Genomic DNA, 26698 nt, shown 5'->3' on the forward strand with positions numbered 1-26698 from the left:
CTCCCAGGCCGTCCTTGACCTCCTGCAGCAGCAGGCTGACGAACAGGTGGTACATCATGAGCGCCCGGTGCCGCTCGTACACACTCGCACTCTCAGAGCCCCTCTGGCACAGTGCCAGCAGGATCCGCTGGATAGACGCCTGACACACACGCGCACACACACTATCAGTTATTACTTATACAGAAAGGATGTTGTACTTGTGTGTGTGTGTAGCACGCGTGCATGTGGATGTGTGTGTGTGAGTCTGTAGGGATGAGCAGGTTGTGTGTTTGTGGTCCTTCTCTCACCAAAGGTCTTGGACAGGATGCATGTGTGTGTGTGTGTGTGTGTGTGTGTGTGTGTGTGTGTGTGTGTTAGTAATGGGCAAATGAAGCTCTGGTGAACCAATGAACCACAGCAGTGTGAAGCGACACTAATTCAATATGGTCACCACATGTAGATTTTTCAACATAAAAGTTCTTAGCCAAACCAGTATATGTAACCAAAAATACTTAAGGACTTTTATGTTGAAAATGTTTACCCATCACTAGTGTGTGTGTGCGTGTGTGTGCGTGTGAGCGTGTGTGTGTGTGTGCGTGTTTGTGTGTGTGTGCGCATGTGTGTGTGTGCGTGCGTGTGTGTGTGTGTGTGTGGTCCCCTCTCTCACCGGGGTCTTGGACAGGATGGCCACCAGGCTCTTGTTGGCAGTGCTGTGGCATTGGCTCAGGTAGCCCAGCGTGGCCTTGATCACATAGGAGCTGAAGTACGGAGGGTTGGGGGCTGGGTCCAACTCACTGAGGTACACACACACACACACACACACACACAGACACACAGACACACAGACACATACACAGACACACACACATTGACTGAACAGAACACAGATTTCAGATAAAGCTCTGGATATTTAGCACATAAAGCTCTCCTCTCCTCTTCTCCACTCCCCTCCCTACCCAGTGCAGACCTCCTGTGTCCTCCCCTCTCTCCTCTCCTCCCCTCACTCCTCTCCTCTCCTCTCCTCCCCTCTCTCCTCTCCTCTCTCCTCTCCTCCCCTCACTCCTCCCCTCTCTCCTCTCCTTCCCTCACTCCTCTCCTCTCCTCTCCTCTCCTCCCCTCACTCCTCTCCTCTCTCCTCTCCATACCTAGTGAAGCTGTGCAGGTCTCCTCTCTCCTCTCTCATCTCCATACGCAGTAAACTTGTGTAAATCTCCCCTGTCCTCTCTTCTCCTCTCTCTCCCCCCTCCTCCTCTCCTCTCCTCTCCTCTCTCTCTCCCCCCTCCTCCCCTCCCCTCTCCTCCTCTCCTCTCCTCTCCTCCCCTCCTTACCCAGTGAACTTGTGCAGATCTCCCCTCTCCTCCCTCTTGTCTCCTCTCCCCCCTCCTCCTCCCCCCTCCTCCTCCTCCCCTCTTGTCTCCTCTCCTCTCCTCCCATCCTCTCTCCCCCCTCCTCCTCTCCTCTCCTCCCCTCCTTACCCAGTGAACTTGTGCAGATCTCCCCTCTCCTCCCTCTTGGCTCCCATCTCCTCATAAAGGGTCCCGAGCAGCTCCACCACGATATCCGCCAGGTTCCCGCAGATCAGGCTGTCAATTTGCTATACACACACACACACACACACACACACACACACACAAACAGCTCTGAACACTCCATTTGATATCTACTGGTGAAGTCAAACTAAATGAATCTCAGGCACAGTTGTGCAATAACAAAATATGAACAAATTGTAGCCAGTTTAAAACAGAAGGGCTCCGTTCAGATTCACATTCTTGAGTTGTGGTGCACATAGCATTTCGGAAAAGATTAAACTTTCCGACCCGGTTCTGATATCAGATGTCAGTGCGATTTTAACTTAAATAGCTGGGTCCGGTATCGGTGTCGGGGTTTTTGGTATGGGACTGATGCTGTCTCACCTGCTTGCCGAGGCACTTGTTGTCCTTGAGGAGGTCGTAGACGCGGTGGGCCTTCTCGCGGTGCTGTGCGGCCCGCGGGTCCTGGCCCGACTGGGCGAAGTAGGGCAGGATGTTGACCATGATCCGAGGGAAGCAATCGGCCAGCAGCAGCCTCCATTCCCGCCCCAGCCGTGTCCCGATGGAACGCACCGCCTCGAAGTCGTTCAGGAACACCAGGTGAGGCACTAACACCTGGTACGAGCTCCTGAAGCCACAATACATTTTGATTTTAAGATCAAATGAAGGTCGCATAGCAAGATTGGTCAGCTGGAACCAACCAGTGGTCAAGGTAATATTATGGAAAAATATGAAAATGGAAAATGTAAAATGGAAACCTGAAAGTATACGATGTGTGTGTGTGGGTGTATGTGTGTGTGTGTGTGTGTGTGCGTGTGTGTATGCATTTCAACATGTGTGTACATGTGTGTAAGAGTGTAATATGTTTAAATGTATGTGTATATGAGGTTTGGACAGTTAGGGTTAGATGACCAAAACTCTGTGACATGTTTTGTAAAAGATGTGTAAATGTTTCATGGTACCGAATTATGTGGGGTGTGTGTGTGTGTGTGTTTCATGGTACCGATAGAAGTCTTCCAGCGTGTTGTGGTTGAGGAGTGTGTAGGGGAAGGCCTCCAGTGTGTATGTCCTCTCTGTCTCTCTCTGACACAGCCACTCCGACACCAGGTAGTACAGGTGAGAGCTCACCAGCGCCTCCGAGCTCCGGTAGCTCAGGGCACGTGACACACTATTCAACACCTGCCAATCACACACACACACACACACACACACACACACACACAAACAGAGACAGACAGACAGACAGACAGACACAGACACAGACACACACACACACACACACACACACAGACACAGACAAACACACACAGACAAACACACACACACACACACACACACACACACACACACACACACACACACACACACACACACACACATTCCTCTGTGGGTTAATATTCGAGCTGAGGTCCCTATTGTAGACATGTATCTGAGCAGTACCGACAAATGACTGCTGCAACATCACAAGGTCAGATCATCTGACCTACTGCTACCATCAACAGTTATTTCCACTTCCAAAAAAACTACGTCTTTAACATTGTTCAACTCTTGGCTTTAGACAGCCAAACAGAAATGACCCATAGCATCACCCCGTGCCCCACTGACCCATGACTCGAGCGTGCAGTGTGTGTGGCCTTGCTTTTTTGATGAGCCGCTCCACACACGCACGCACGCACGCACGCACACACCTTTTTGATGAGCCGAGCCGCTCCTCAATGTTGTTCTCTTTGTAGAACACACACACACACACACATACACACACACACACACCTTTTTGATGAGCCGCTCCTCGATGCTGTTCTCCTTGTAGGACACACACACACACACACACCTTTTTGATGAGCCGCTCCTCGATGCTGTTCTCCTTGTAGGACTGGAGCAGTGCAAACAGCGCCTGCTTCTCGCACACCGGGCTGCAGCACATCACCATGGCGACGCTCTTCAGCAGGGTGGCTCGCCGGTTGTAGGTCTCATCAGGCAAGTCCTCGGGCGCCACGCACTTCTACAGGGGACAGAACCGGACAGCGGGCAGTTCCACAGTTACAGACAAAGAGATTATACTGACATGTGTTGGAAAATATGCTCAAAAAAGTGAGATAATTCACAGGTGTATTTTGGACAAAATGATCACAGTGCAGTGTGGATTAGTATTTATATCTATCTTTAGACAGATTTCAGTCAGGGCTTAAAGCAAGGAAAGTTTATTTGTCTGAAGTTATCAGAAACTTTCAGCATTGTTATATAACGCTGAAATAGGCACAGTGTCTGAGAATTTGAATCCCTGTTCAGTGCATAGATTAGTTTTAAAAAGTCTTTCATTTCAAATGGACATGCATTGAGTGTTGCAGTGAACATCTTAACTGAGAAGTGATGTAAAAGAACGTCCATATAAACTGCTTTTGGGAATATTCTCTTGTCAATTCATAATGTTCTGCAGATCTACTGACTCAGCCAGGGGCATAAGAACTTGTCTCACCTCAATCTTCATGCCCTCCTGGGCTTTCAGGTAGATGTTCTCAAAGGCCGCCTGTTGCTTCTTCAGCGGTAAGAGCCTCCTACTCTCCTCATCTGCTACTTTCTTCACCACAAACAACCTGCAGAGGGCAGCAGAGGGCAGTTGGGACAGAAGAGCACTCTAGAGCTAGTTTGGATTCAGGGTAAAATAGGGCGGGGGAATGTCTCTGATTTCGAACAAAGCTTTTTTCAGTAGCCAATGCACATGTGTTTCATGAAAATACTGCCGACAGCGGACTAACAACCAAAACGATGGCGATTAGTTTGCCTTTGTAGCCATCTCTGGCTAGCCTTTGCTTAGGCAAATAAGACATAACTTCTGCAGAGGTTTCAAAGCAAATGTTGTTACGAACTTCAAATTCTTCAAAAATCAACTCTAAACATGCTTCAATTATGTTTGTATCGGCAGCCATTTCACTGGTTTCAGTAGGAACTTTACCCCATGAACACAACAGAAGAGAGATCAGTGGGTGTCTCTGAAAGTAGCTGTTTTCCGGTTGTGAAGGTTTTGGCCCAGAAGTTCGTTCAGCATGATGCGATCTGGGTACTCAGATTACTCTAGAGCTGATCGTCCTGCATTTTGCATCTATCCATCCAATCATAATCAGTGGTCCTTCCAGTTTTGTGAATGAGTAGTTCCTTTCATCCATCCATCCATCTATTATCCATTCTATCCATCCATCCATCTATGCATCTATCTATCCATCCATCCATCCACCCACCAAATCACCCATCCATCTGTCTATGCATCCATCCGTCCAATCCTCCATTCATCTGTTCTTCTACCTAGAGAGAGGACCCTCTTCATTTCCATGGATTCTTACCTGTCCAGCGTCATGGCAGCCAGCATGCGCACGTGATGATGAGGGTCAGCCAGATTGGCTGGGAGCACATCACTCACAGCTAGCTCCTCCTCCCTCAGTGTAAGCACCGCCCACTTACAGCAGGGGTCCACCTACAATCACAGTAGCACCCCCAGAGTCCAGTTAATTTATTTCATGTACGGTGTCAAATCACACTCTGACCTGTACAACAAGTAACAATGCAGAAATCTATAAAGACATGAAGGAATTTCAGAGGCAAAGATGTAATGAAATATATACAAAAAATATTGTATAAGCCTATGTTGATAGACATTTTATTATTACAGCAACATTGTCATGGATATTACCACAAAGCACAAATACTGTATAACGGCTACATTAATATAAAAACTACATTTCATATAAAGCACAGCCAAACAGTAGGGGCGGTGGTAGTGTAGTAGCTAAGGAGCTGGGCTCGCATGCAGTAGCCAGTGAATGGGGCGGTGGTAGCGTAGTGGCTAAGGAGCTGGGCTAGCATGCAGTAACTAGTGAATGGGGCGGTGGTAGCGTAGCGGCTAAGGAGCTGGGCTAGCATGCAGTAGCTAGTGAATGGGCGGTGGTAGCGTAGCGGCTAAGGAGCTGGGCTAGCATGCAGTAGCTAGTGAATGGGCTGTGGTAGCGTAGCGGCTAAGGAGCTGGGCTAGCATGCAGTAGCTAGTGAATGGGCGGTGGTAGCGTAGCGGCTAAGGAGCTGGGCTAGCATGCAGTAACTAGTGAATGGGGCGGTGGTAGCGTAGCGGCTAAGGAGCTGGGCTAGCATGCAGTAGCTAGTGAATGGGCGGTGGTAGCGTAGCGGCTAAGGAGCTGGGCTAGCATGCAGTAGCTAGTGAATGGGCTGTGGTAGCGTAGCGGCTAAGGAGCTGGGCTAGCATGCAGTAGCTAGTGAATGGGCTGTGGTAGCGTAGCGGCTAAGGAGCTGGGCTAGTTGTGGGTTTAATTCCCAGTTGCCACTGTTGTGCCCTTGGGCAAGGCACTGTTGCTCTGAGGAGACTGTTCCTTGTAATAATTGATATATGACGCTTTGGATAAAAAAAGTAAGTAAGTAATTAAGTAAGTTTAGTAAGTAAGTAAGTAGGTAAGTTAAGTAAGTAAGTAAGTAAGTAATTAAGTAAGTAAGTAAGTTAGTAAGTAAGTAAGTTAAGTAAGTAATTAATTAAGTAAGTAAGTTAGTAAGTTAGTAAGTAAGTAAGTTAGTAAGTAAGATAAGTAAGTTAAGTAAGTAAGTAATTAATTAAGTAAGTTTAGTAAGTAAGTAAGTAAGTAAGTAAGTTAGTAAGTTAGTAAGTTAAGTAAGTAAGTAGGTAATTAAGCAAGTAAGGCCTCCCACCTCCAGCAGCGCCACCAGACACTGGGTCAAGGCGGCCCACACAGGGGCAGTGCTCTTTCCCGTCCGACCCAGGATACTACACAACACAACACAACACAACACAACACAACACACACACACAAAAACACACACAAAAACACACACAGCAACATCAGTAACGGTGCATCAGTGTCATAACATCACATCACATCACATCATCACACTAGGGCGGTCACTTTACGTTCGCTTGTTTACGCACAAACAAGAATATAAGAATATAAACGAATTCCGAAGTGCAGTAAGCTAAAAAGAAAATTCCCACCAATTTTATGCACCGGAAATAGCTGTTTTAATCAGCTGCTGTGCTGCTCCTGTTTTTCCAAAAAATTAAGGACAACGCGATCAACCTGTGCGACATGAGAGACGAGTGATAGGCCCTAATAACTTAGGAGTTCGATGTGGAAGTACTTCGGATTTTTGTTATATCAAACTATGGAGAAGAACAAAGCGGTAGGCTATGCAAACTGTGCAATCTGGCTTGCGCCTACAAGCACCCTCTTTACGTTCGTCCTAATGCATGTTAGTTGTTTGTGGATTGGCCTATATTTGGCGTTGAAAATGGAAACGTCTTTAGACATGAAAAATCGATTTTACAATCGATTCAATGAAAACTTGTCTCAAAAATCGAACAGGATTTTTTCACAAAAGTGACAGCCCTACATCACACCTAGTAAAACTATAATCAACAATTCTGTCTGGTATCATCAATAGTAATTTATTGTTCATACATAATTTATCATCAGAAAAGCATTTGTTCACACAGTTATAAATGGTTTGTTCATAGTAAATAAGCCTATCCAAAAAATATGCTTGTGAGTACATGATTTATACTTAATGAATAATGAAACAACCACTTATAAATGAAATCATTTTCCCATTATAAACCAGTTGCAAACTACTACTACTAGAAATTACTAATGATGAACAAACCATTAACTAATAAGTAACAAAGGCTTAATATTTGATGAATTGTTTGTAGTTGTTATAAAGTGTTACCGAAAATGCATCTATACTTTTAATGTTGATAAAACACTGTTCCCAGAGTACAGATCTTGCTAAGTTCAAATAGACAAGGAGGAGAGAGGAAGAAAAGAGAGAGAGACACACACACACACACACACTCACACTTACACACACACTCTCACACACACACACACACACACACACACTCTCACACACACACACACACACACACACACACACACACACACACACACTCACACACACTCACACACACTCACACACACACACACACTCACACACTCACACACACACACACACACACACACACACACACACACACACTCTCTCACACACACTCACCAGAAGCCAGAGATGACCTGGAGCAATGCCCCCTGCACGTGCGTCATGTCCTCCTCCTCATCACCGAGGCAACAGGGCGAGCCCAGGCTGTGAATGGCGGGAAGCAGGGCCAATAGGATCGCAGCGCAGACTTCCTGGTCTTGGCGGTACAGTGAACACATGTCCCTGTGTGGAGAGAGAGACAGAGAGGATAAGCTCACAGAGAGAGGGTGAGGGGTTTGTGCGTGTGTGTGTGTGCGTCAGAGCTAGTGAGCGGAGGGGAGCGCGAGCGAGGAGGAGAGCGCAAGCGGAGCGTGAGTGGAGCGTGAGCGGAACGCGAGGGAGTGAGGAGCGCAGCGCAAGTGAGGAGCGCAGTGCGAGCGTTGAGGAGAGCGCGAGCAGAGCGAGCGAGGAGCTGAGCACGAGCTAGCAAGGAGCGGAGCGGATGGAATTTTGTTGCAGCGCAGAGCAGCCGCTTTGTTAACGCTCCAATTTCGCTCACACCACCAGTCTGAGGCCCAAATCCACCCAAGTCATTTCTTCCTAATAAAACCAAGACCGTTAAATTTAGGCCATTGTAAGCTCGTTGATGAGGATGGAGTTTGTCAAATATTTTAGAAAGGAAACTGATAAGGCATACAAATGTACTATTCCTACAAGAAAAATAGACACGAACAACGTAGAGCAAGAGCAACCATGTGGTGACACAGTTTCAGTCAGTAAAAATTCATATTGGAATCTAAGAAGACACATTTCAAGAAAACATGAGAGTGTGCTACGGGAACAAACGCAGAACAAAGAAAAACATGAGCAATTTGAATATGCTTCATATCAAGTAGAAGGTAAGTAAAACAAGGCTAAAAATACAAATAAAATAAATTCGTTTTGCCATTCAAAGTAGGCCTAATATGATTTTTGTAATGTACAGTACTTATCACTGTTCATGAAATTGTATTTCATAGAGAAAGAAGTGCAGCAGCAGCAGCAGCAACAGCAAAAAAGTGAGGCATTGAAAAGTATCATCACTGCAGCCAGAGCCCCAACCATATCTAGGACGAGAAAGAAGGAACTAGACACAGCCTTTTTTAAAATGATCTACATGGACTATGAACCGCTAAGCAAAGGAGAACGAGAAGGGATGCGACTCTTCGCCAGCGTGGCCCAGCCAGGCTACACACCCCCCTGCTACAACACCGTGCGGGACACCCTCCTACCGCATGCTCTTGGGACGATGGAAGCAAAGCTGCGAGAACTACTGCAACATGGTGAATGGTTTGTTCTGTCAGCGGACATTTGGACCAATAGAAGAGGGCACAGCTTCTTCGGCATCGTGGCCAGTTTTATTGATGGGACGTTCCGGGGACACACGGTTTTATTGGGCTGTGACCACATACAGGGGAACCACACCGCTGATCGCATTTACCAAAAGTACGAAAGAGTCCTGCAATATTGGAATGTGGAGCGGCGGGTGATAAGGGTCGTCACCGACAGTGCCAGTAACATGGTGAAGGCATTTAACCTCATCCCTGTCACTCAAGAGGAGGCTGAGAGCGAGATGAAGGCCGCAGGGGCCAGCAGCAGCAGCGCTGACCAAGACCAGGAGGAGGATCGACCACCTGCGCTCTCGCAGATCGAGGTGGAAGAGGTAACGGCCAACGTTGAGACAATGATCAACCAGTACTTCACCGAGTCCAACATACATCTGAGGTGTCCGATTCACATGCTCCAGCTGGCAATCAAAGATGCCGTTAACGAGCACAGCAGCATTACTAGGCTGCTCCTGAAAGTCAGTCAGCTGGTGAGAAGTGTGCACAAGAGCACATTGAACGCTGAGGTAACAGACCGATTAGGTGTCCGGCCCACAACTCCCTGCATCACTAGATGGACAAGCCAGTTACACATGATTGATTCAGTCCTCCGACTGATTCAGAAAAACCCATTGTGGCAAAACAAACTCAAAACTAATGCTTCTCCTCTCACTCTTAATGAAGTAAGGCAGCTGACGCACCTTGTCCGAGTGCTTAACCCCCTAGCAGACCTAACTGAAAAATTACAGAAGGAGTTAGGGAACCTGGGAATGATTCTCCCTGCCGTCACCGAAATAAAATCCCTGCTCTCTAATAATGCTGGTCTGCCCAAGACAATCGCAGCCTTTGCGGAAACATTGGCAAACAACATGTCAACTCGGTATGAGAGATATTACACAGATAAGCATCTCGTTTTAGCATCAATATTAGACCCCAGATTCAAGACTGAATGGATAATCCGAGATGAGTCTGTGTGCAACAAGGTCGGGGAGATCCGGGACCTCCTCATTGAGGAAACCATGGGAATTAATGCTTCCAGCGGGATACCCGACACCAACAGCGTGGGCCCATCCAACACCGACAACCCGGGCCCATCCAACACCGATTCTGAACCCAAATCTCAACTGTTTGGCTCATATTACAGCGAGCAGCTGCACATGCCTACTGACGCCAAGGGTGAGGTTGAGAAATATCTTTCATCCCCGAGGCAGAACCCGGACGCAGAGGTAATCTCGTTTTGGAAAGACAATGCCATGTTTTTCCCCCGCCTGGCCAAAGTAGCTCGCAGAGTGTTTAGCATCCCAAGTGGCTCTGCAAATGCCGAGAGGGTGTTCTCCGCTGCTGACCTGCTGTCCAGAAGTCACCGGACTAGTCTGAAGCCTGAAACCTTGGCCAGACTTGTTTTTTTGAAAGTGAATGCAAAAGAACTAATGTAGGCCTGTCTGTCTAATTCGTTTTTTATTTAGCCTATTAATAGTTAGGCTATAGGATGGCAATTGTTAGGCCTAGCCTATAGCCTACAGACGCACTTCATTTTTAAATTGCACTCTTTGATGCTTGGCCTACCTAATTCCTTTATTTTATGGCCTAATTCTTATTTTTATTTAATAGGATGACCGAATTTTCCTTTTTTTAATTTTTGAAATAGGCTACACGAAGGCAGTTCAATAGGCTACATTTCTGATCGGCTAATTGTGGGTGCATAGTTATGGTTTCTAGCAGACACTTGTATCCTGTTCTGTATTCTTTAGGCAATTAATCCCACTGATCCCTTTATTTTTAGGCTTATATGTATTGACGTTGCCAAGCTTGTTCTTTTAAAATAAATGTTCTATGAGTGAAGTATATTGTCATTGCTCTTAGTTCTTTGGGATTTAAGTTTTCTGTTTTCTGTTTCTTGTAGATTATTTCTCCCTCTTTTACATTGGAGCGAGTGTGGAGCGATTTCATTGGGGCGAGCGCGGAGCGATTTCATTGTAGCGAGCGTGGAGCGATTTCATTGGGGCGACCGTGGAGCGATTTCACTGGAGTAGGAGGATTGTTAAGTAGAGCGGGGAGCGAAATTTAGTGGAGCGACCTTACGCAAATTTGAGCGGAGGAGCGGCCGAGTAAACAGCCACCTGAGCGAGGAGCGGGATATTCGCACCGCTCAGCTCCGCTCACTAGCTTTGGTGTGCGTTTGCATGTGTATTTGTGCATGTGTCTGTAAGACTATCAACAAAATAACATCCCCTCTGGAAACAATTAAATTCCTTCCTTATGCTGAAAATGTAATTTGAAGACATATTTTGAAGAATATATTTGCATGTGTATGTGTGTATGAGATATGGCATTGCTGTATAACAGTCTCCGCAGTGACTGCATAAAGGGATATCAAGATTCTGCAGATAGATGTCTGTCCTGTAGTGGTCCATAACGGACTTACGCCAGGGGCCTGAGCAGAGCATCGAAGTCCTCTGCTGGCAGCACAGCGCCCTCTGCTGGTAGAGTCTTCAGTAGGACCAGATACTGACAACAGAAAGAGCACTGATTAATGAATGGGTGGATAAAAAGAAAACATGCATCATAGAAAGAATTGATTGAAAAAAAAAAAACATTTTTAAATTAAATTTCTGTGGGTAGATTTCACTTTCAATTTGAATGATTCTGCATCTGTATGAAGTGTGATTTTAACACACTTTTTGGGGGGCATGGCTTCAGCACAGTCAGCGGACCTATCGACAGTATTTTAAAACCAGAGAAAACTACTGTATTTTCCGGACTATAAGTCACACTTTTTTTCATAGTTTGGCTGGTCCTGCGACTTATAGTAAGGTGCAACTTATATATGAAAAAAAATATATAATTGAACATGTTTATAAATGTTAATTTATATTAACTGACATGAACCCTACACTTTCAGCCAGAGATTAATGCTTGTGCTATGCCTGAAACACACGTACATACCTAAATCCTCAAATTATGGCCGGGATTCTATTTATAGCCGGGCCTCAGATTCGGACACAGCTAAACACTGGTACCTCATAGAACGTCTATAACATAGCCTAGGTGGTCGCAACTCACAAAAGTAAAGCAGATAGAAAGAACTCACGCAAATCTAGCCTACAACACGCAGACAGCTTCATGCGCAGGGGAGAGAGAGCGCGCGCACAGGTGTTTTATGATTGTTGGCTTCTGATGGTATCTTGCTAATTCACTGAAGAAAGACTTATGATTATGGATAGAAAGAACATTCTGAAAAGGAAAGGAGTAAGGCAATGAGGAGCAGTGCTATAGTGGAATACTCATGTTGCTGTATCAGCAGATAGAAGGAGAAGGACCTGAGAGTGCCACTGACGACGTGACTGCCTCATAGGCTCACAGGTTGGTGAAGGAGAAAGCTACATCTAGCTGAGCCCAGTGACTATGCTTTTGTGAGAAGGCACACCATTCATAGGCCTAAGAATATCCCTGGCAGACCTTTACAAAAAATATGATACCATACACGCCTTTTACACCAGTGTAGGATATGGCAAAGTTTGAGAACCACTGCCTCCACTTACTGTCGGCTAATGCGCGCTTCTGGATGGATAGGCTATATCTCGTTTTTTTAACGGCGTGATGTCAACATGAAATATAATTTCTGTTCATAAAAACAAAGCAAAGTGTTTTTCCTTTTAGTTTGGGTTAACGCAATGAACCTTCTGAGTTACGTAAACTGTTCAGGAGTCAAACGATGGATCATGCGTGATTTAGGCGTAGTGTAGGTGACTGAAAGTGCACAAAAATTGTGCCTTTGCTTAACAGCATTTAAGAAATGTCCTCGGGGGTGACGCCCATGGACTCCCGCAAACTGTATAGGCGTTTTGTGTGTCGGCCGCTGTTGATTTCCTAAAGTGTTGAAGTGCATACATTACTCCTCAAAAATCGTATATGGCAACAATACACATGGGCGTTGGTATCAGGCATTTAATTGTTTGAGCACCCACCGACGGAAACATAAATCGGCGCCTATGCTTGCCACTATTCACTCCTTCGTCTTCATTAACATTCCCTGTAGAATTCTCAATATTTTTGGCCTTAATGTGTCCAGTTACAGTCTGTCTGTTCTTGGTCTTGGATTTTGTGAAATAAATTTCTAAATATCACCTCCTTGCTGCAGCTTCGGTCTGCACGTCCTTTTAAAACCGCATCTTTTTCTCTCTCGAGCATTTCATCTGCTGCCGGCTTGTCTCTCCACATCGTCCAAAATGCTTGATTGCATTGCATTCTCCACATTTTTAGCTACATTTTCATGTATCACATCAGCATTTTTGTTCAGGCAATCTTTTGTAAATTGCTTTACAATTGCTTTCCAACAGGTCCTTGGCTCTTAGGCTACACTTCTGACTATCCTTCTGACTTCCTGGTGAGAAATCTTGTGAGGATATCCTGTGCATGGCCGATTGATGATGCAGTGATGTTCCTTTCACTTGCAGATAATGGCTCTAATACCGCTTACTGGATAATTCTGAAGTTTTGAAATGCATCTGTAACCAGTTCCATTGATATGTTTTGCAACAATAATGTTGCAAAGGTCTTGGAAGAGCTCTTTGCTTTTACCCATCATGACATGTTTGTTGTGTGACAACTTGGTAACGAAAAACCTTTTTATAGCTCATCAATATGTACTAACCCAGCTTACATTAATTTGCACAGATAGGAGGGATAATTACTCTCTAACCATTGTGTACTGTTTTTTCTTAGTGTGTTAAATACTTTTTCCCTGTGCCATTCCACTTTTTTACTCATAACTCTACTTAGGGACATTAATGATTGGATTTTTTAATATGTGTGGACTACCTAAGTTAATACTAATGTCTGTAGAAAATTTTATGCGAATAGCCTCTCTGGAAGTATACTTACTGAAAAAAATGTTGACGTGTTCAATACTTATTTTCTCCGCTGTATAGGCCTATCGCCTGGCTTGCCTCAGCTTCGGTCACGTCCTTTTAAAACCGTCTTTTTCTCTCGTGAGCATTTAATCTGTTGCCAGCTTGTGACTCTACATCGCCCAAAATCCTTGATTGCATTGTATTCTCCACATTTTAGATACATTTTGGTGTACCACATGGCATTTTCTTTCAGTGAATCTTTTGCAATTACCTTCCTGCCCTCCTCTTGGCTGCCTTCACTCCTTAGTCTTCATTAACATTAATGTTTTTGGCCTCAATAATCCAGTTACATAGTCTCTGGTTTTGGTTTTGGATTTTGTTAAATACATTTCTAAATGCGACTTATAGCCCAGTGCGACTTATATATGTTTTTTTCCTGTTCATGACGCATTTTTTGACTGATGCGACTTATAGTCCGGAAAATATGGTAGGCATTTTTTTTTCTTCATTATTTTAAAACTTGATATAATATATTCTGGGCTCCGTCTCACCAGGTGGAGGTGCAGCACCCGGCTGAACTCCAGGTTGTCCAGCAGTTTGAAAAGGCGACGGCGGACCTCGGACGGTTTGAAGGCCAAACCAGGGGCGCGCTCCGACGACGAGCACAGGGACAGAAAGGCCAGCGCCGCCAGCAGAGCATGGTCCTGTTTCAGCAGCTGGTCCTCACATAGCACACTCTTAGCCCCTACACACACACACACACACATATGCATGGTGTAGTCCTCACACAGAACACTCTTAGCCCCTACACACACACACACACACACACACATATGCATGGTGTAGTCCTCACACAGCACACTCTTAGCCCCTACACACACACACACACACACACACACACACACACACACATATGCATGGTGTAGTCCTCACACAGCACACTCTTAGCCCCTACACACACACACACATATATGCATGCTGTAGTCCAATTAGAGTCTAAGTCTTATTAGAATGATGTGGTTTAGTTAGAATGGTGTGGTCTAGCTAGAATGATGTGGTCTAGCTAGAATGATGTGGTCTAGTTAGAATGATGTGGTCTTGTTAGAATGGTGTTGTCTGGTTAGAATGATGTGGTCTAGTTAGTATATGATCTGGTTAGAATGATGTGGTCTAGCTAGAATGATGTGGTCTAGTTTGAATTATATGGTCTGATTAGAATGATGTGGTCTAGTTAGAATGATGTGGTCTAGCTAGAATGATGTGGTCTAGTTAGAATTATATGATCTGATTAGAATGATGTGGTCTAGCTAGAATGATATGGTCTAGCTAGAATGATGTGGTCTAGTTAGAATTATATGGTCTGATTAGAATGATGTGGTCTAGTTAGAATGATACAGTATGGTCTGGTTAGAATAATATGGTCTGGTTAGAATGGTGTGGTCTGGTTAGAATGGTGTGGTCTGGTTAGAATAATATGGTCTGGTTAGAATGGTGCGGTCTGGTTAGAATGGTGCGGTCTGGTCTGGTTAGAATAATATGGTCTGGTTAGAATAATATGGTCTGGTTAGAATGGTGTGGTCTGTTAGAATGGTGCGGTCTGGTCTGGTTAGAATGGTATGGTCTGGTTAGGATGGTGTGGTCTGGTTAGAATGGTGCGGTCTGGTCTGGTTAGAATGGTCTGGTCTGGTTAGAATGGTATGGTCTGGTTAGAATGGTATGGTCTGGTTAGAATGGTGTGGTCTGTTAGAATGGCGCGGTCTGGTCTGGTTAGAAATGTCTAGTCTGGTTAGAATGGTCTGGTCTGTTAGAATGGCGCGGTCTGGTCTGGTTAGAAATGTCTGGTCTGGTTAGAATGGTCTGGTCTGTTAGAATGGCGCGGTCTGGTCTGGTTAGAATGGTATGGTCTGGTTAGAATGGTCTGGCCTGGTTAGAATGGCGCGGTCTGGTCTGGTTAGAATGGTCTGGTCTGGTTAGAATGGTCTGGTCTGGTTAGAATGGTATGGTCTGGTTAGAATGGTGTGGTCTGGTTAGAATGGTCTGGTCTGGTTAGAATGGCGCGGTCTGGCCTGGTTAGAATGGCGCGGTCTGGCCTGGTTAGAATGGCGCGGTCTGGCCTGGTTAGAATGGCGCGGTCTGGTTAGAATGGTCTGGTCTGGTTAGAATGGTCTGGCCTGGTTAGAATGGCGCGGTCTGGCCTGGTTAGAATGGCGCGGTCTGGTTAGAATGGTCTGGTCTGGTTAGAATGGTCTGGCCTGGTTAGAATGGCGCGGTCTGGCCTGGTTAGAATGGCGCGGTCTGGCCTGGTTAGAATGGCGCGGTCTGGTCTGGTTACCCTGGCTGTGTGGCATCTCCGTGCCGTCTCCTTTGGCATGTGCGGCTCCGTTGGCACTGGTCTGAGGCGCGTCTCCGTCGTCAAACAGATCGATGTCGTCCTGCAGCTCCACCTGCGTCCGGCTCACCTCCCAGTCATCGTCCATCAGCGCGTCCTCCACTGACAGGCTGTCCCTCTTCCCAGAGGTCAGCTGAGGACACATCATTATAAATGAGTCAGTCACCTGAGGGGCAGATGCCCAGGGACACCTTCATTTGGGTGGACGATGCTCAGCAGTAGCTGGGTTTCAGCTCACTCACATATTCTATGCGCAGGCATGAAAATTCTGATAAAGAAAACGCACATCCGAGAGCATTCCCATCCACTATGTTGCAGATTTAATGGAAATTCTCCAACTCAACGGAAAAGTTGTGATCCACTGTGGGCTCAAATCGTATGGGCAACGAAAACACATAGGTGGAAATGCAACACATGCACATATATGAATAAACTGTTTCTATCAACTTTAATCGCATTATACCATATGCGCATCGAGAGTTTATCAACCTCCCCTCTAGCATATCGAATATTTATGCGCATTAGAAGATGAAATGCTAATTTCCCTGTGTTTCCAGTCAGGGTTTCTTATTCCTATGGTCAGCTAGTGGCTGCACATGTCCATGAGTTTCATGAGCCATCCACAAATCTACAGTGACTCACCAGGATCTTGCATATGTCTGTCAGTTCAGTCAGCAATCGTGCAGGAAAAATCTTCAGGAATATATCACGGGAAATTGTGGACACTTTGTCCGTCTAAACAGAAATTAGAGAGGAAACAAAGGGGAAATACATAAATATTTATGCTTTTGGAAATGATGGTGAAACACCTATCTGTACACAGATCTGCAAACCGATCCAATTTTGAGGTCTTTGAAGACCTCTGGTCCCTCCTACCTTGTCCACACAGCTGACACTCTGAGAGCACATCGTCATGACGACCCTGATGGTGGACAGCACGGACTCGTCGGCCAGCCGACTCTTAGCTGTGCACACATACTCACTGAACTCTTCAGCCAGAGACTGCCAAACAGAAAAACAAACGCAAACTAGATCAAATACCAGACCAATCTCGGTAACCTACAAAAAAAAAAAAAAACGTTTGTCTGATATTGACAATATTTTGTTCATCAAATAGGGCATTATAAATCACACTAAAAAAAGCACACTACAACCAGCACAAGCCCATCCTTAAAGGACAGCAAAGCACATAAACGAAGGCAGTTCTTGAAATCACTCATCAATTAAAAAAGCGAGTGATCCATCTCTTATACAATGCTTTGTGTTCTTCCTGAATTACAGCAGTTAAGTATTGGGGCTCTTTACCTTGACTTAACACATTAAATCTGGCATCTACTGAAGCCCAAATCACCATTCTACATACCGTCAGTTCTTCCTGAATGGTTCCTGGTTCTGATGAGCTCTTTATTGTGCACTACACTTTGAGCTCTTCCTGTGCACTATGTTTGGCCCCCGTTCCAAACAGGCGTTCTTTACCTTGGCTTTGTGGAAGAGTGGCGATCGGCTGAGGTCCGCCTCGGAGAGGAGTCCCGTGCTCACGTACCCCCCCAGAACCCCCACCAGCAGGCACGCACAACGCAGACGGCTCTCCGGGGCCGTGGCCTGGCTCTGCAGAACACAAGTCAGTCATGACGGGAGAACACAGACGGAACAGGAACCCGCAGGCCACTCACACCATAGAGCTACCTGGCAACAATGGCTTATCGTGGGAGGGGGGATTAGCAAAGCAAAAATAAAATAAAGCAAATAAAGCTCTGGGTACATTACTGACAAAAAGTCAAATGTCAAAGGTCAATGTACTGCAATGCACTAAAATATTGCAGTGTCAATGTCAATATATTGTTTCTTACATATCTTAACAGCTGCTATGCCGCAAAACAGACACAGAATAACATTGTCCCACACATATCATAACAGTACTGAACAACCATGACTCCCACACATATCATAACAGTACTGAACAACCATGACTCCCACCACCTCTCTCCCACTCCCGCTCACCGTGTTCACCTTAGGGGAGCAGCATTTGTGGCAACAAATGCCAATTTATGACAACATACTCTACTTAGAATTACATTGCAGCATATTGGAGTGTCCATATCTATATGCTGTATGTAACATATCTTAATTCCTCCCACCACCTCCGTCCCACGCGCCTCACTAACCCCACTGACCTCTGGAGAGTAGCAGTTGAGGAGGTGGTCAGCCACAGACAGCAGGCTCTGCTCCAGCCTGGTCCTGAGCTCTGGCACCAGGGTGAGCTGGGGGTCTTTAGGGGCCACTCCACCGGCGTCCACCCCATGGGGCGCACACGGGGGGGCATCATCGAAGGAGAACTGCAGGTAGAGGCCCTCGATCTCAGACAGGGCAGGTCGGACGTCTGCTGAGGTCCTCTGGTCTTGGGGAGCAAAGCTGATATTCGGAGTAGGTGAGGATTGATGACCAAATAATACATAAAAAAGTGATAATAGATGAAGATAGTGTAAACTGCTTTAATTTAGTTGGAATAAAACTGTACAATTATAATTGTATGTTTTAAGCTTTCAGAAACAGAACAGCAGATTACAAGTACCAAAATAAACACAAGATCATATTTAAGAAACAAACCTATGACTAAGTAACTATAAGTATAGTATAAGTATATATACTCTTTTGATCCCGTGAGGGAAATTTGTTCTCTGCATTTATCCCAATCTGTGAATTAGTGAAACACACTCAGCACACAGTGAACACACAGTGAGGTGAAGCACACACTAATCCCGGCGCAGTGAGCTGCCTGCTACAACAGCGGCGCTCGGGGAGCAGTGAGGGGTTAGGTGCCTTGCTCAAGGGCACTTCAGCCGTGGATGTGGCCATGGGAGAGCAGTGCTCAACCACTTCCCCCGCCCACATTTTTCCTACTGGTCAGGGATCGAACCGGCAACCCTTCGGTTACAAGGCCGAAGCCCCGAAGCCCGAACCAGTAGGCCACGGCTGCCCCCTAGTAGTTGAGTGGTGAGTTAAAGCGCTCCTATCAGCGGTCTCTAAAGGTAAAGTGATGAGATGTCAGCATCCCTACCTCTCTGGTGTGAGGGTTCCCATGAGGAACGCCATTCCAGCTCGGCTGTCTTTAAGAGTCAGGGACACGAGAATCCTGGGAATGAGGTATCTTGGGAAGTCCCTGAGAGATCGGAATAAAGGTTTTATGGAAAAAAGGTATTTCAAAATAATTTGCTCATAGTTAACAGTAAATAAAGGGATGACTTTTTTCTTCTTTTTTATATATATATATAAACAAAATAAAAGGGTTGAACTTAACAAGAAGTTTGTGTAAAAGAGTGACAGAAGACATTCAGGGGGAGCATTACACACATAAGACAATCCCTGTACAAGAATGTGAAAAGAGGAAAGAATCTATGGAGTCAATCTGGGGCACGCAGGTGATCCTGACTCCTGCCCTCACCTGAGCAGAATGAGGTGAGGTTTGGAGCTGTCCTCCGCCTCCTCGCTCTGATTGGTCATGAGGAGCCAGCTGATGATGGCCTCTCTGAGAGGCGGCCGTCTGCTCCCCTCCGGCGCAGCCCACCCCGAGATTTCCCCCCCGCCGACGCCGGCCTTGGGCACGGGAGACTTGCTCAGGGCCTGGGCCAAACCCAGGACAGATGACCTGCACGGAGAAGGGTGGAAAAAAACTGTTGTTTGGAAGAGCACTTAAATCTGCTATGTCCTTTGGATATGCCGTTTGGAACCACTTTGGCTTTTAGCAATGGAAAATACCACTGGAAAAGCATCTAACGTTTCTAAACAATATCCTCCATTTAGGAGGACATTCAGATTAGTTGTACTATGCTGGGGTGCGTTTCCCAAAAGCATAGCTGCTAACCTGTTAGCAACTTAGTTGGTTGGCAATGGGAAATTGCATTGCAACCAACAAATATGATAACTTAGTTAGCAACTATGGTTTTGGGAAACGCACCCCTGGTTTATGCATCCAGAACCACTGAAAAACAATAACAAGCTACACCAGGAACGTAACATAACGTAACAAAGAGTTCTGTTTGTGGAGCGTCTGCAACAATTAGCTTCCACCATAATCAGTGGAACTGGCTACACCTGGCTATGACAGTGGTGCATACATTTGACAAAATGACACCAGTCTTCTCTGTAAACGGAACACGTGTTGTGTGCTTGGTATAGCCTGCCTGTTAGGGTTCTAAAAAACATCCTTCATTTGGGAGAACATTCAGAATAGTTGTTCTATGCTAGTTTCTGCATTGAGAACCAAAGAACCAAAACCCAGCTGCACTCACAGTGAGGGCTTACACGCCGAGCCCACAAACAGCTTCCAGAAGTCTCTGTCGGCGGGCACCAGGCCGCCCTGCACCATGGTCCTCAGCAGGTCCAGACTGGGCACCTCCAGGAGCGGCGAGCTGACGCCCCGCACGGCCAGTGCCCAAACACGGCCCCACAGCCTGCCCAGCTCCGCCTCCCGTGCCGCCCCGGCCGGGGCCTGTGCCAGCTCTGGCGCCCACGCGGCCTGGCACCGCGCCACCTCCCTCAGGCAGCGCAGCACGTACGGCCCCCTCTCCCCGCGCCTCTGCTGCTCGCCCAGCAGCTGGCACAGCAGCGACAGCAGCGGCACCAGCTCGTCTGCGGGCAGCATGGACGGGTAGCGCGACACCAGGGTGGCAGTGATCTGCAGCCTGGGGACACAGAGCGGGTCAGAACTGGTACAAAAGGACTTCAGACAGAGCAAACCTGCTAACTGAACACATCACTTCACATCACAAGTTCTAAGGCTACTTAGTATTAAACACTAATAAAACAATGATATTGAATTAGGTGCATCTTCAGTCAGCACTGTCACTGGTACTTCTCATCAGCCAAAGCAGCCGACACGGTCTCCCCTGACTACCTCTCCACTCCAGGGCTCGACAGTAATGGTTGTCCGGTTGCCCTTGGCTACCAAATTGTTACAAGTGGCAACCACATTTAGTTGGCTTTGGCAGCTAAAACCTCATGCCTGGTTACCAGGCTGGCAACCACTCTTAAGCACTCTTAAAAGTTACCGTTGAGCCCCGCTCCACTCACCAGGGGATCATGTCGAAGTCGCTCTGGCTGGGCAGCAGGTGGTCCCGGAGCACCTCCCAGCCCACTTCCACACGCCGCCGCTTGCTGCCCGAGCCCGTGGGACTGTCCAGGGGGACGCCCCGGTAGTGGGCCTGGCTGAGCTCCAGCGCCCGGCTGTCCTGGCTGAACAGCTGGGGAAACAACAGGACTAATGACCAGTCGAGCCTGTGTCGAGTCTGTGTCGCATCGGATAAAAGCGTCTGCTAAATACCGGTCAACTTTAAGTTTAACTTTAGTTGCAAAGTAACAATGTTCTTGCAATAAGTCTGACTCTTTTGCTAGCTTAGCGTAGTTAGCAGGCTCTCAGAGAGGGTAAAGGCCAAACGACACGCGCATTCCTCTGTACCTGGTGGCATATATCAGCGGTGAGCTCGATGAGGTTGTCCTTGGCGGCGTAGTGCCGTGTCCCGGTGGCGTACTTCCCTCTGCTGCCGATCTGGCTGATCTCGCTGACCAGGGACTCGTAGAGGCCAAACAGGAGGCTCTGCCAGTGGGACCAATCCTCAGCTATGGCTCCTGTACATCATACACATACACACACACACACACACACACACACACACACACACACACACCAGAGCTTAGACTTTACACCAAGCGCTGGTGGTTTTCAGCAGAAACATGCACAAACCCACAGTGTCTTGTTCCCTCTCGGTATATCGAGCTCTGTGTTCTACCTGACTCCTGTGTCCCCTATGTTCTGATAGAGCTCTGTGTTCTACCTGTGTCCCCTATGGACTGATAGAGCTCTGAGTTGTACCTGTGTCCCCTGTGGACTGATAGAGCTCTGTGTTGTACCTATGGACTGATAGAGCTCTGTGTTGTACCTGTGTCCCCTATGGACTGATAGAGCTCTGTGTTGTACCTATGGACTGATAGAGCTCTGTGTTGTACCTGTGTTCCCTATGGACTGATAGAGCTCTGTGTTGTACCTGTGTCTTGTGTTCCCTATGGACTGATAGAGCTCTGTGTTGTACCTGTGTCTTGTGTTCCCTATGGACTGATAGAGCTCTGTGTTCTACCTGTATCCCCTTTGGACTGATAGAGCTCTGAGTTGTACCTGTGTCCAGGGTCCCCTATGGACTGATGGAGCTCTGAGTTGTACCTGTGTCCAGGGTCCCCTATGGACTGATGGAGCTCTGAGTTGTACCTGTGTTCCCTATGGACTGATAGAGCTCTGAGTTGTACCTGTGTCTAGTGTCTTGGCCCCTCTGGGGTGGTGGATGTGCAGCTGCAGGCTGAAGAGCTCCACCAGCTGGTCCTTGAGCAGGGGGCTGGGCCTGGTGTGGCTCCAGGCGTGCAGCAGACCCGGCAGCAGCTGCTCGCCCAGCGCACACGCCCGCCGACGCCAGCTCACCAGCGCCCCGCGCAGGAACACGTTCAGCGCCGACACCAGGTTCTCCAGCACAGCGAGCTGCCGCTCTGACCTGAGAGAGGGGCGTCCAACGGGTAAATAACAGTTACGTTACACTGTTTCCACAAAGTTCCCTTAAAAATGACAAATTCAATCACCACAGAGTGATGGGAAAAGACAGAGATGGGACATTGTTATATCTATATAACTTGTAATAACTTTGTATTTCGGATTGCTCTTCACAGAGACAGGGTAACTGTCATTACAAAAAAGTTAAATCTGACAGAAACATTTTTTTCAATCTAATGGCCATTTGAAAGTTGAAGTTAAAGTTGACTGGGATTTAGCAGATGCTTTATTCCAAAGTGACACAGACTTGCAACATCAGGTTCAGGAATCAAAATTGGACCAGTTCTCAGGCAGTGCCTACAATCACTACAGCCATATATTTTTTAGAGCCCCCTGTCTAGGTGAATTGGGTCTCTGCTAGAGCTCTCAGCTCTCAGTGGCAGCGGCCTCTCTCACCTAACGTTGCCCAGGGCCTTGGAGAAGAAGCTGAAGAGGGCGTGGGAGTGGCCGCCCGTCTGCAGGCTGCAGCCCAGCACCAGCGTGTGGATGATCCGGCTCACCATCCCCCGGTTTATGGAGCCCCCCGTGAAGAGCCCGCAGTACATATCCAACAGACCTGGAGTGAAAACAGTACAATACAGCGACTAACATATGAGTTCCTACAAGGGCCAGTTTCTCTTGAGGAACACGGGGTTAAGTGCCATGCTCAAGGAACTGAAACCTCAACCTAGTTCAGTGTTAACATCACACATTTCCACTGGTCATGTACATATATATATATATATATATATATATATATATATATATATATATATATATAAAGGTCAAAGAATTTAAATATATATATATATATATATATATATGTATATATATGTACATGACCAGTGGAAATGTGTGATGTTAACACTGAACTAGGTTGAGGTTTCAGTTCCTTGAGCAAGGCACTTAACCCCGTGTTCCTCTCTGACCACCACAGAGAGGAGGGTGAGGAAGGGGAACTGACTGTGCCACTGGTGCGGTGAGATTTCACACCAGTACTTGCGGACAGAGAGTATGTCCTTGAGCAGCAGGCTGCTGTAGTCATCCCCGTATGCAGTGCAGCTGAAGGGCCTCCTCAGGACTTCCACCACATGGGACAGCAGCTCAGAGCACTTCAGCTTCGGACCTCCTGAAAGGAAGGACATAGCCATGTGGGTCAGTACAGGTTTTTTGGGCTAGACTCAAAACCATTCCTAGTCCTGACCATCCTTGCTTGCATTTCACTATCAACTCACATGTTTATTGTATACCTTTTTCTTCATAATCCATGCATCTCTACAAAAGGACATCAAAACATATTGTTGGGCCTATGTTGCTTCATTCCTCATTTATTGCAATTCCTTCCAATTTGTGTGATCTGTATACCAGATAGTGTACTCAACAGAAACTCTTTTAATGTACCCCTCTGGAGATGCTAAAGATCCAAAAGCACTTCAGTTGTACCAATCAGACATCAGCACCGTTACCTCTGAGATGGCAGCTCTACATCTTATCCATGTAATCAGTTTTTAAACTACCGGTATGTTCGCACATGCTCAGTACTGTTCGGGGAGAGTGAATGGTGTGGCTTACTCTTGTTGGCACAGCGGATGAAGAACTTGACCAGGCTGCTGATCTCCTGCATCTTCTGCTGGCGGTTGGCCAGGGTGGTAGCAGAGACGTTGGCCTTGCCAGCCTGCAGAGCCTCCGTCTCCTTCTGCAGGTACTTCTGGAGGAACCTGCGAGAGGAAAACATGGGGGCATGAATACGGACTGGAACGGAACACAGAGAAACGTATTCAAGATGCCGAAGAACGATGAGATGGGAGACTGAGTTTAAATTTGGCTGATTCCACAGACTGAAATTTCAGCATTACGGTAGCAAACTATGAATAACAATGAGGCAATACAAAGCAACATAGCTCAAGAAACATAGATATTTATATGATGTAGTAAACAAAACAAAACAAAACAAAACAAGTAAATACAGCAGCCAACTGTGCAACTGTGTAAAGTGACTAGTTAAAAGACTAGTGAGGGCCCCGGCCGTGGCGCAACTGGCTTTGGGCACCTGCACCGTATGCCGGCGACCCGGGTTCGATTCCCGGCCCATGGTCCTTTCCGGATCCCACCCGACTCTCTCTCCCATTGACTTCCTGTCATTCTCCACTATCCTATCCGCACTAAAGGCATTAAAAAAAGCCCAAAAAATATACTTTAAAAAAAAAAAAAATACTAGTGAGGTTCATGTCTGAACACTCAACTCCATTTGAGATCTGGTCGTAATTGCTTGGACATAGTCCAGAGGTCAGGTGTGAAAAGGGCGTAATTGCTTGGACATAGTCCAGAGGTCAGGTGTGAAAAGGGCTTAGGGTTGGGTGGTATGCAAAAGACACCTGAACACAGCATCCCAGGTGAGTTGCTTGGCATTCTTGACAGAAGATATGCGGTCCAGTTCCCTGACTGTCTCGGCTGACCGCAACAGTCTCTTGAAGCGGTCCACCTCCTTCTGCAGATATACGACACAATAACAGAAGAGTTTGTGTTTAAAGCATGATAACAACAACATGTCATTGTTTTTCTTTTCTATTGTCTTTCTATTGTCTTTACACTGTTATTCTAAAGCACAGTGAAAGTGGTTTTATACAAACAGAAACTTTGCATAGTACTTCTTTGAACATTTCAGTTTCAGTGGATTTTCAGGAAATGATATATTGATGACAAACCCTATATTGTGATTTTACATAGGGGCTACACATAGTACTGTAACTGCAGGTTCTGGAAAGCCTGTCATAATGACAGTGGAGCATCAAAAGCACTCTCGTTCTTGACATTTGGGGAAGGAGATCTGAACACACAAAGCTAGCCTCTTACGGTACCTTTCTTTCCGTAACTTTGTCATTTTCTAGTCCTCTGCAGCATATCATAAGGTCATGTAGCACCAGACTCATTCTGCCTCCAGTGCTTTGTAATGTGACTCTTCGGGGATAAACTTCATGGGTCTAAATCAAATAGTGAAAGTGAAAATGAAAATCAGACCGCGTCACCACCACCACCACCCTTTAGGTCAAAACAATCTTGCATATGGCTAGGTCTAAGAACGTTAACGTTAAGAGAGAGACATAAGACAGATGATGTGACAATTGCAAAAAGTTGATACTTTGCAAAGGCTAATTAGCGACCTTGCTAATGTTGCAAAGCAGCCAAAAAGCCATTGCAAGTAAGTTGCGGTAACGTTAGCTGAGGCTAAAACTGATATGATTTAGCAGCAGAGAAACGTGTAAGTAAATGAAGGTGCTGTCGCTATCACTGGCGCTAAGATAACTCGCCGTTTTTGTTTAGCTTACACTAATCCATTAAAGGAGTCACAAAGTTGGTCTTGCAAATACAATTCTGCATTTCCATCGCATTTCCAGTGTGCACGTCAACAAGTACCCGCCTTCCCACTTTCTTCGTTAGTACGAACACAGCAAAAGCAACTGATTTGATGTCCACAGCGCCCCCGTTGTCCGGAAGAGACTGTGGCTACTGGGTGGAAACAGAGAATGTCTAATAAGGGACGGGCTCTGGTGGCAACTTGATTTGAATAACCCTACTGGATATAATGAGCTCTTTTTCTTTAATTATGCTTAAGATAGATAGATAAATACTTCAAAACTCGATTCTCAATTCAAGAGATAGAGGCCTGTACTAAACCAGATGTTGTACACTATTGCACCACCACAGCCGTGGACGTAGGCCTAGTCAGAGGTGGAAAGTAACTAAATACATTTACTCACGTTACTGTATTGAGTAGTTTTTCTGTGTATTTTGTATTTTTTAAGTAGTTTATAAAATCGGTATTTTAAATTTTACTTGATTACTTTTTGAGTGAAGTATTGTACTTCGCTACATCAAAAATCCCATCCGTTACTTGAGTAAAAAAAAAGTTAAGACTAACGAAAACAGAAAGGGAGAGAAAAAAAAATCGCGCCCAACCACTAGCCTAGTGATAATGATCAGCATGTAGCCTACAACAGGACATGAATCAAGCTGGCGTCATG

General features: G+C 46.2%; 1 protein-coding gene across 6 annotated transcripts in view; it reads right to left on the reverse strand.

Moving 5' to 3' along the window:
- The window catches only part of atm (ATM serine/threonine kinase), a 55584-nt gene extending 29471 nt beyond the window's left edge, over positions 1-26113 (reverse strand). For 4 of the 6 annotated variants that reach the window (XM_042063351.1, XM_042063353.1, XM_042063352.1 and 1 more), the window contains exons 1-29: positions 25816-25989; positions 25535-25657; positions 25052-25164; positions 24249-24394; positions 23641-23805; positions 23094-23253; positions 22403-22641; positions 21561-21730; positions 21176-21345; positions 20395-20787; positions 19548-19751; positions 19164-19265; positions 18280-18517; positions 17582-17713; positions 16982-17107; positions 16748-16840; positions 16049-16238; positions 14268-14461; positions 11289-11371; positions 7578-7742; positions 6216-6291; positions 4847-4977; positions 3985-4102; positions 3340-3510; positions 2512-2687; positions 1893-2136; positions 1455-1573; positions 647-773; positions 1-139 (exon numbers count right to left, since the gene is read on the reverse strand). The exon at positions 1-139 is cut by the window's left edge. In XM_042063351.1, the coding sequence (XP_041919285.1) occupies positions 1-139; positions 647-773; positions 1455-1573; positions 1893-2136; positions 2512-2687; positions 3340-3510; positions 3985-4102; positions 4847-4977; positions 6216-6291; positions 7578-7742; positions 11289-11371; positions 14268-14461; positions 16049-16238; positions 16748-16840; positions 16982-17107; positions 17582-17713; positions 18280-18517; positions 19164-19265; positions 19548-19751; positions 20395-20787; positions 21176-21345; positions 21561-21730; positions 22403-22641; positions 23094-23253; positions 23641-23805; positions 24249-24394; positions 25052-25164; positions 25535-25606 (4456 nt within the window). In that variant the 5' untranslated portion in view covers positions 25607-25657; positions 25816-25989. The other 2 variants (XM_042063350.1, XM_042063354.1) reach the window with 2 other exon arrangements.
- Positions 26114-26698: the final 585 nt, after the last annotated feature.

This window comes from Alosa sapidissima, chromosome 15, assembly GCF_018492685.1.
Source record: "Alosa sapidissima isolate fAloSap1 chromosome 15, fAloSap1.pri, whole genome shotgun sequence".
NCBI classification, from domain to species: domain Eukaryota; kingdom Metazoa; phylum Chordata; class Actinopteri; order Clupeiformes; family Clupeidae; genus Alosa; species Alosa sapidissima.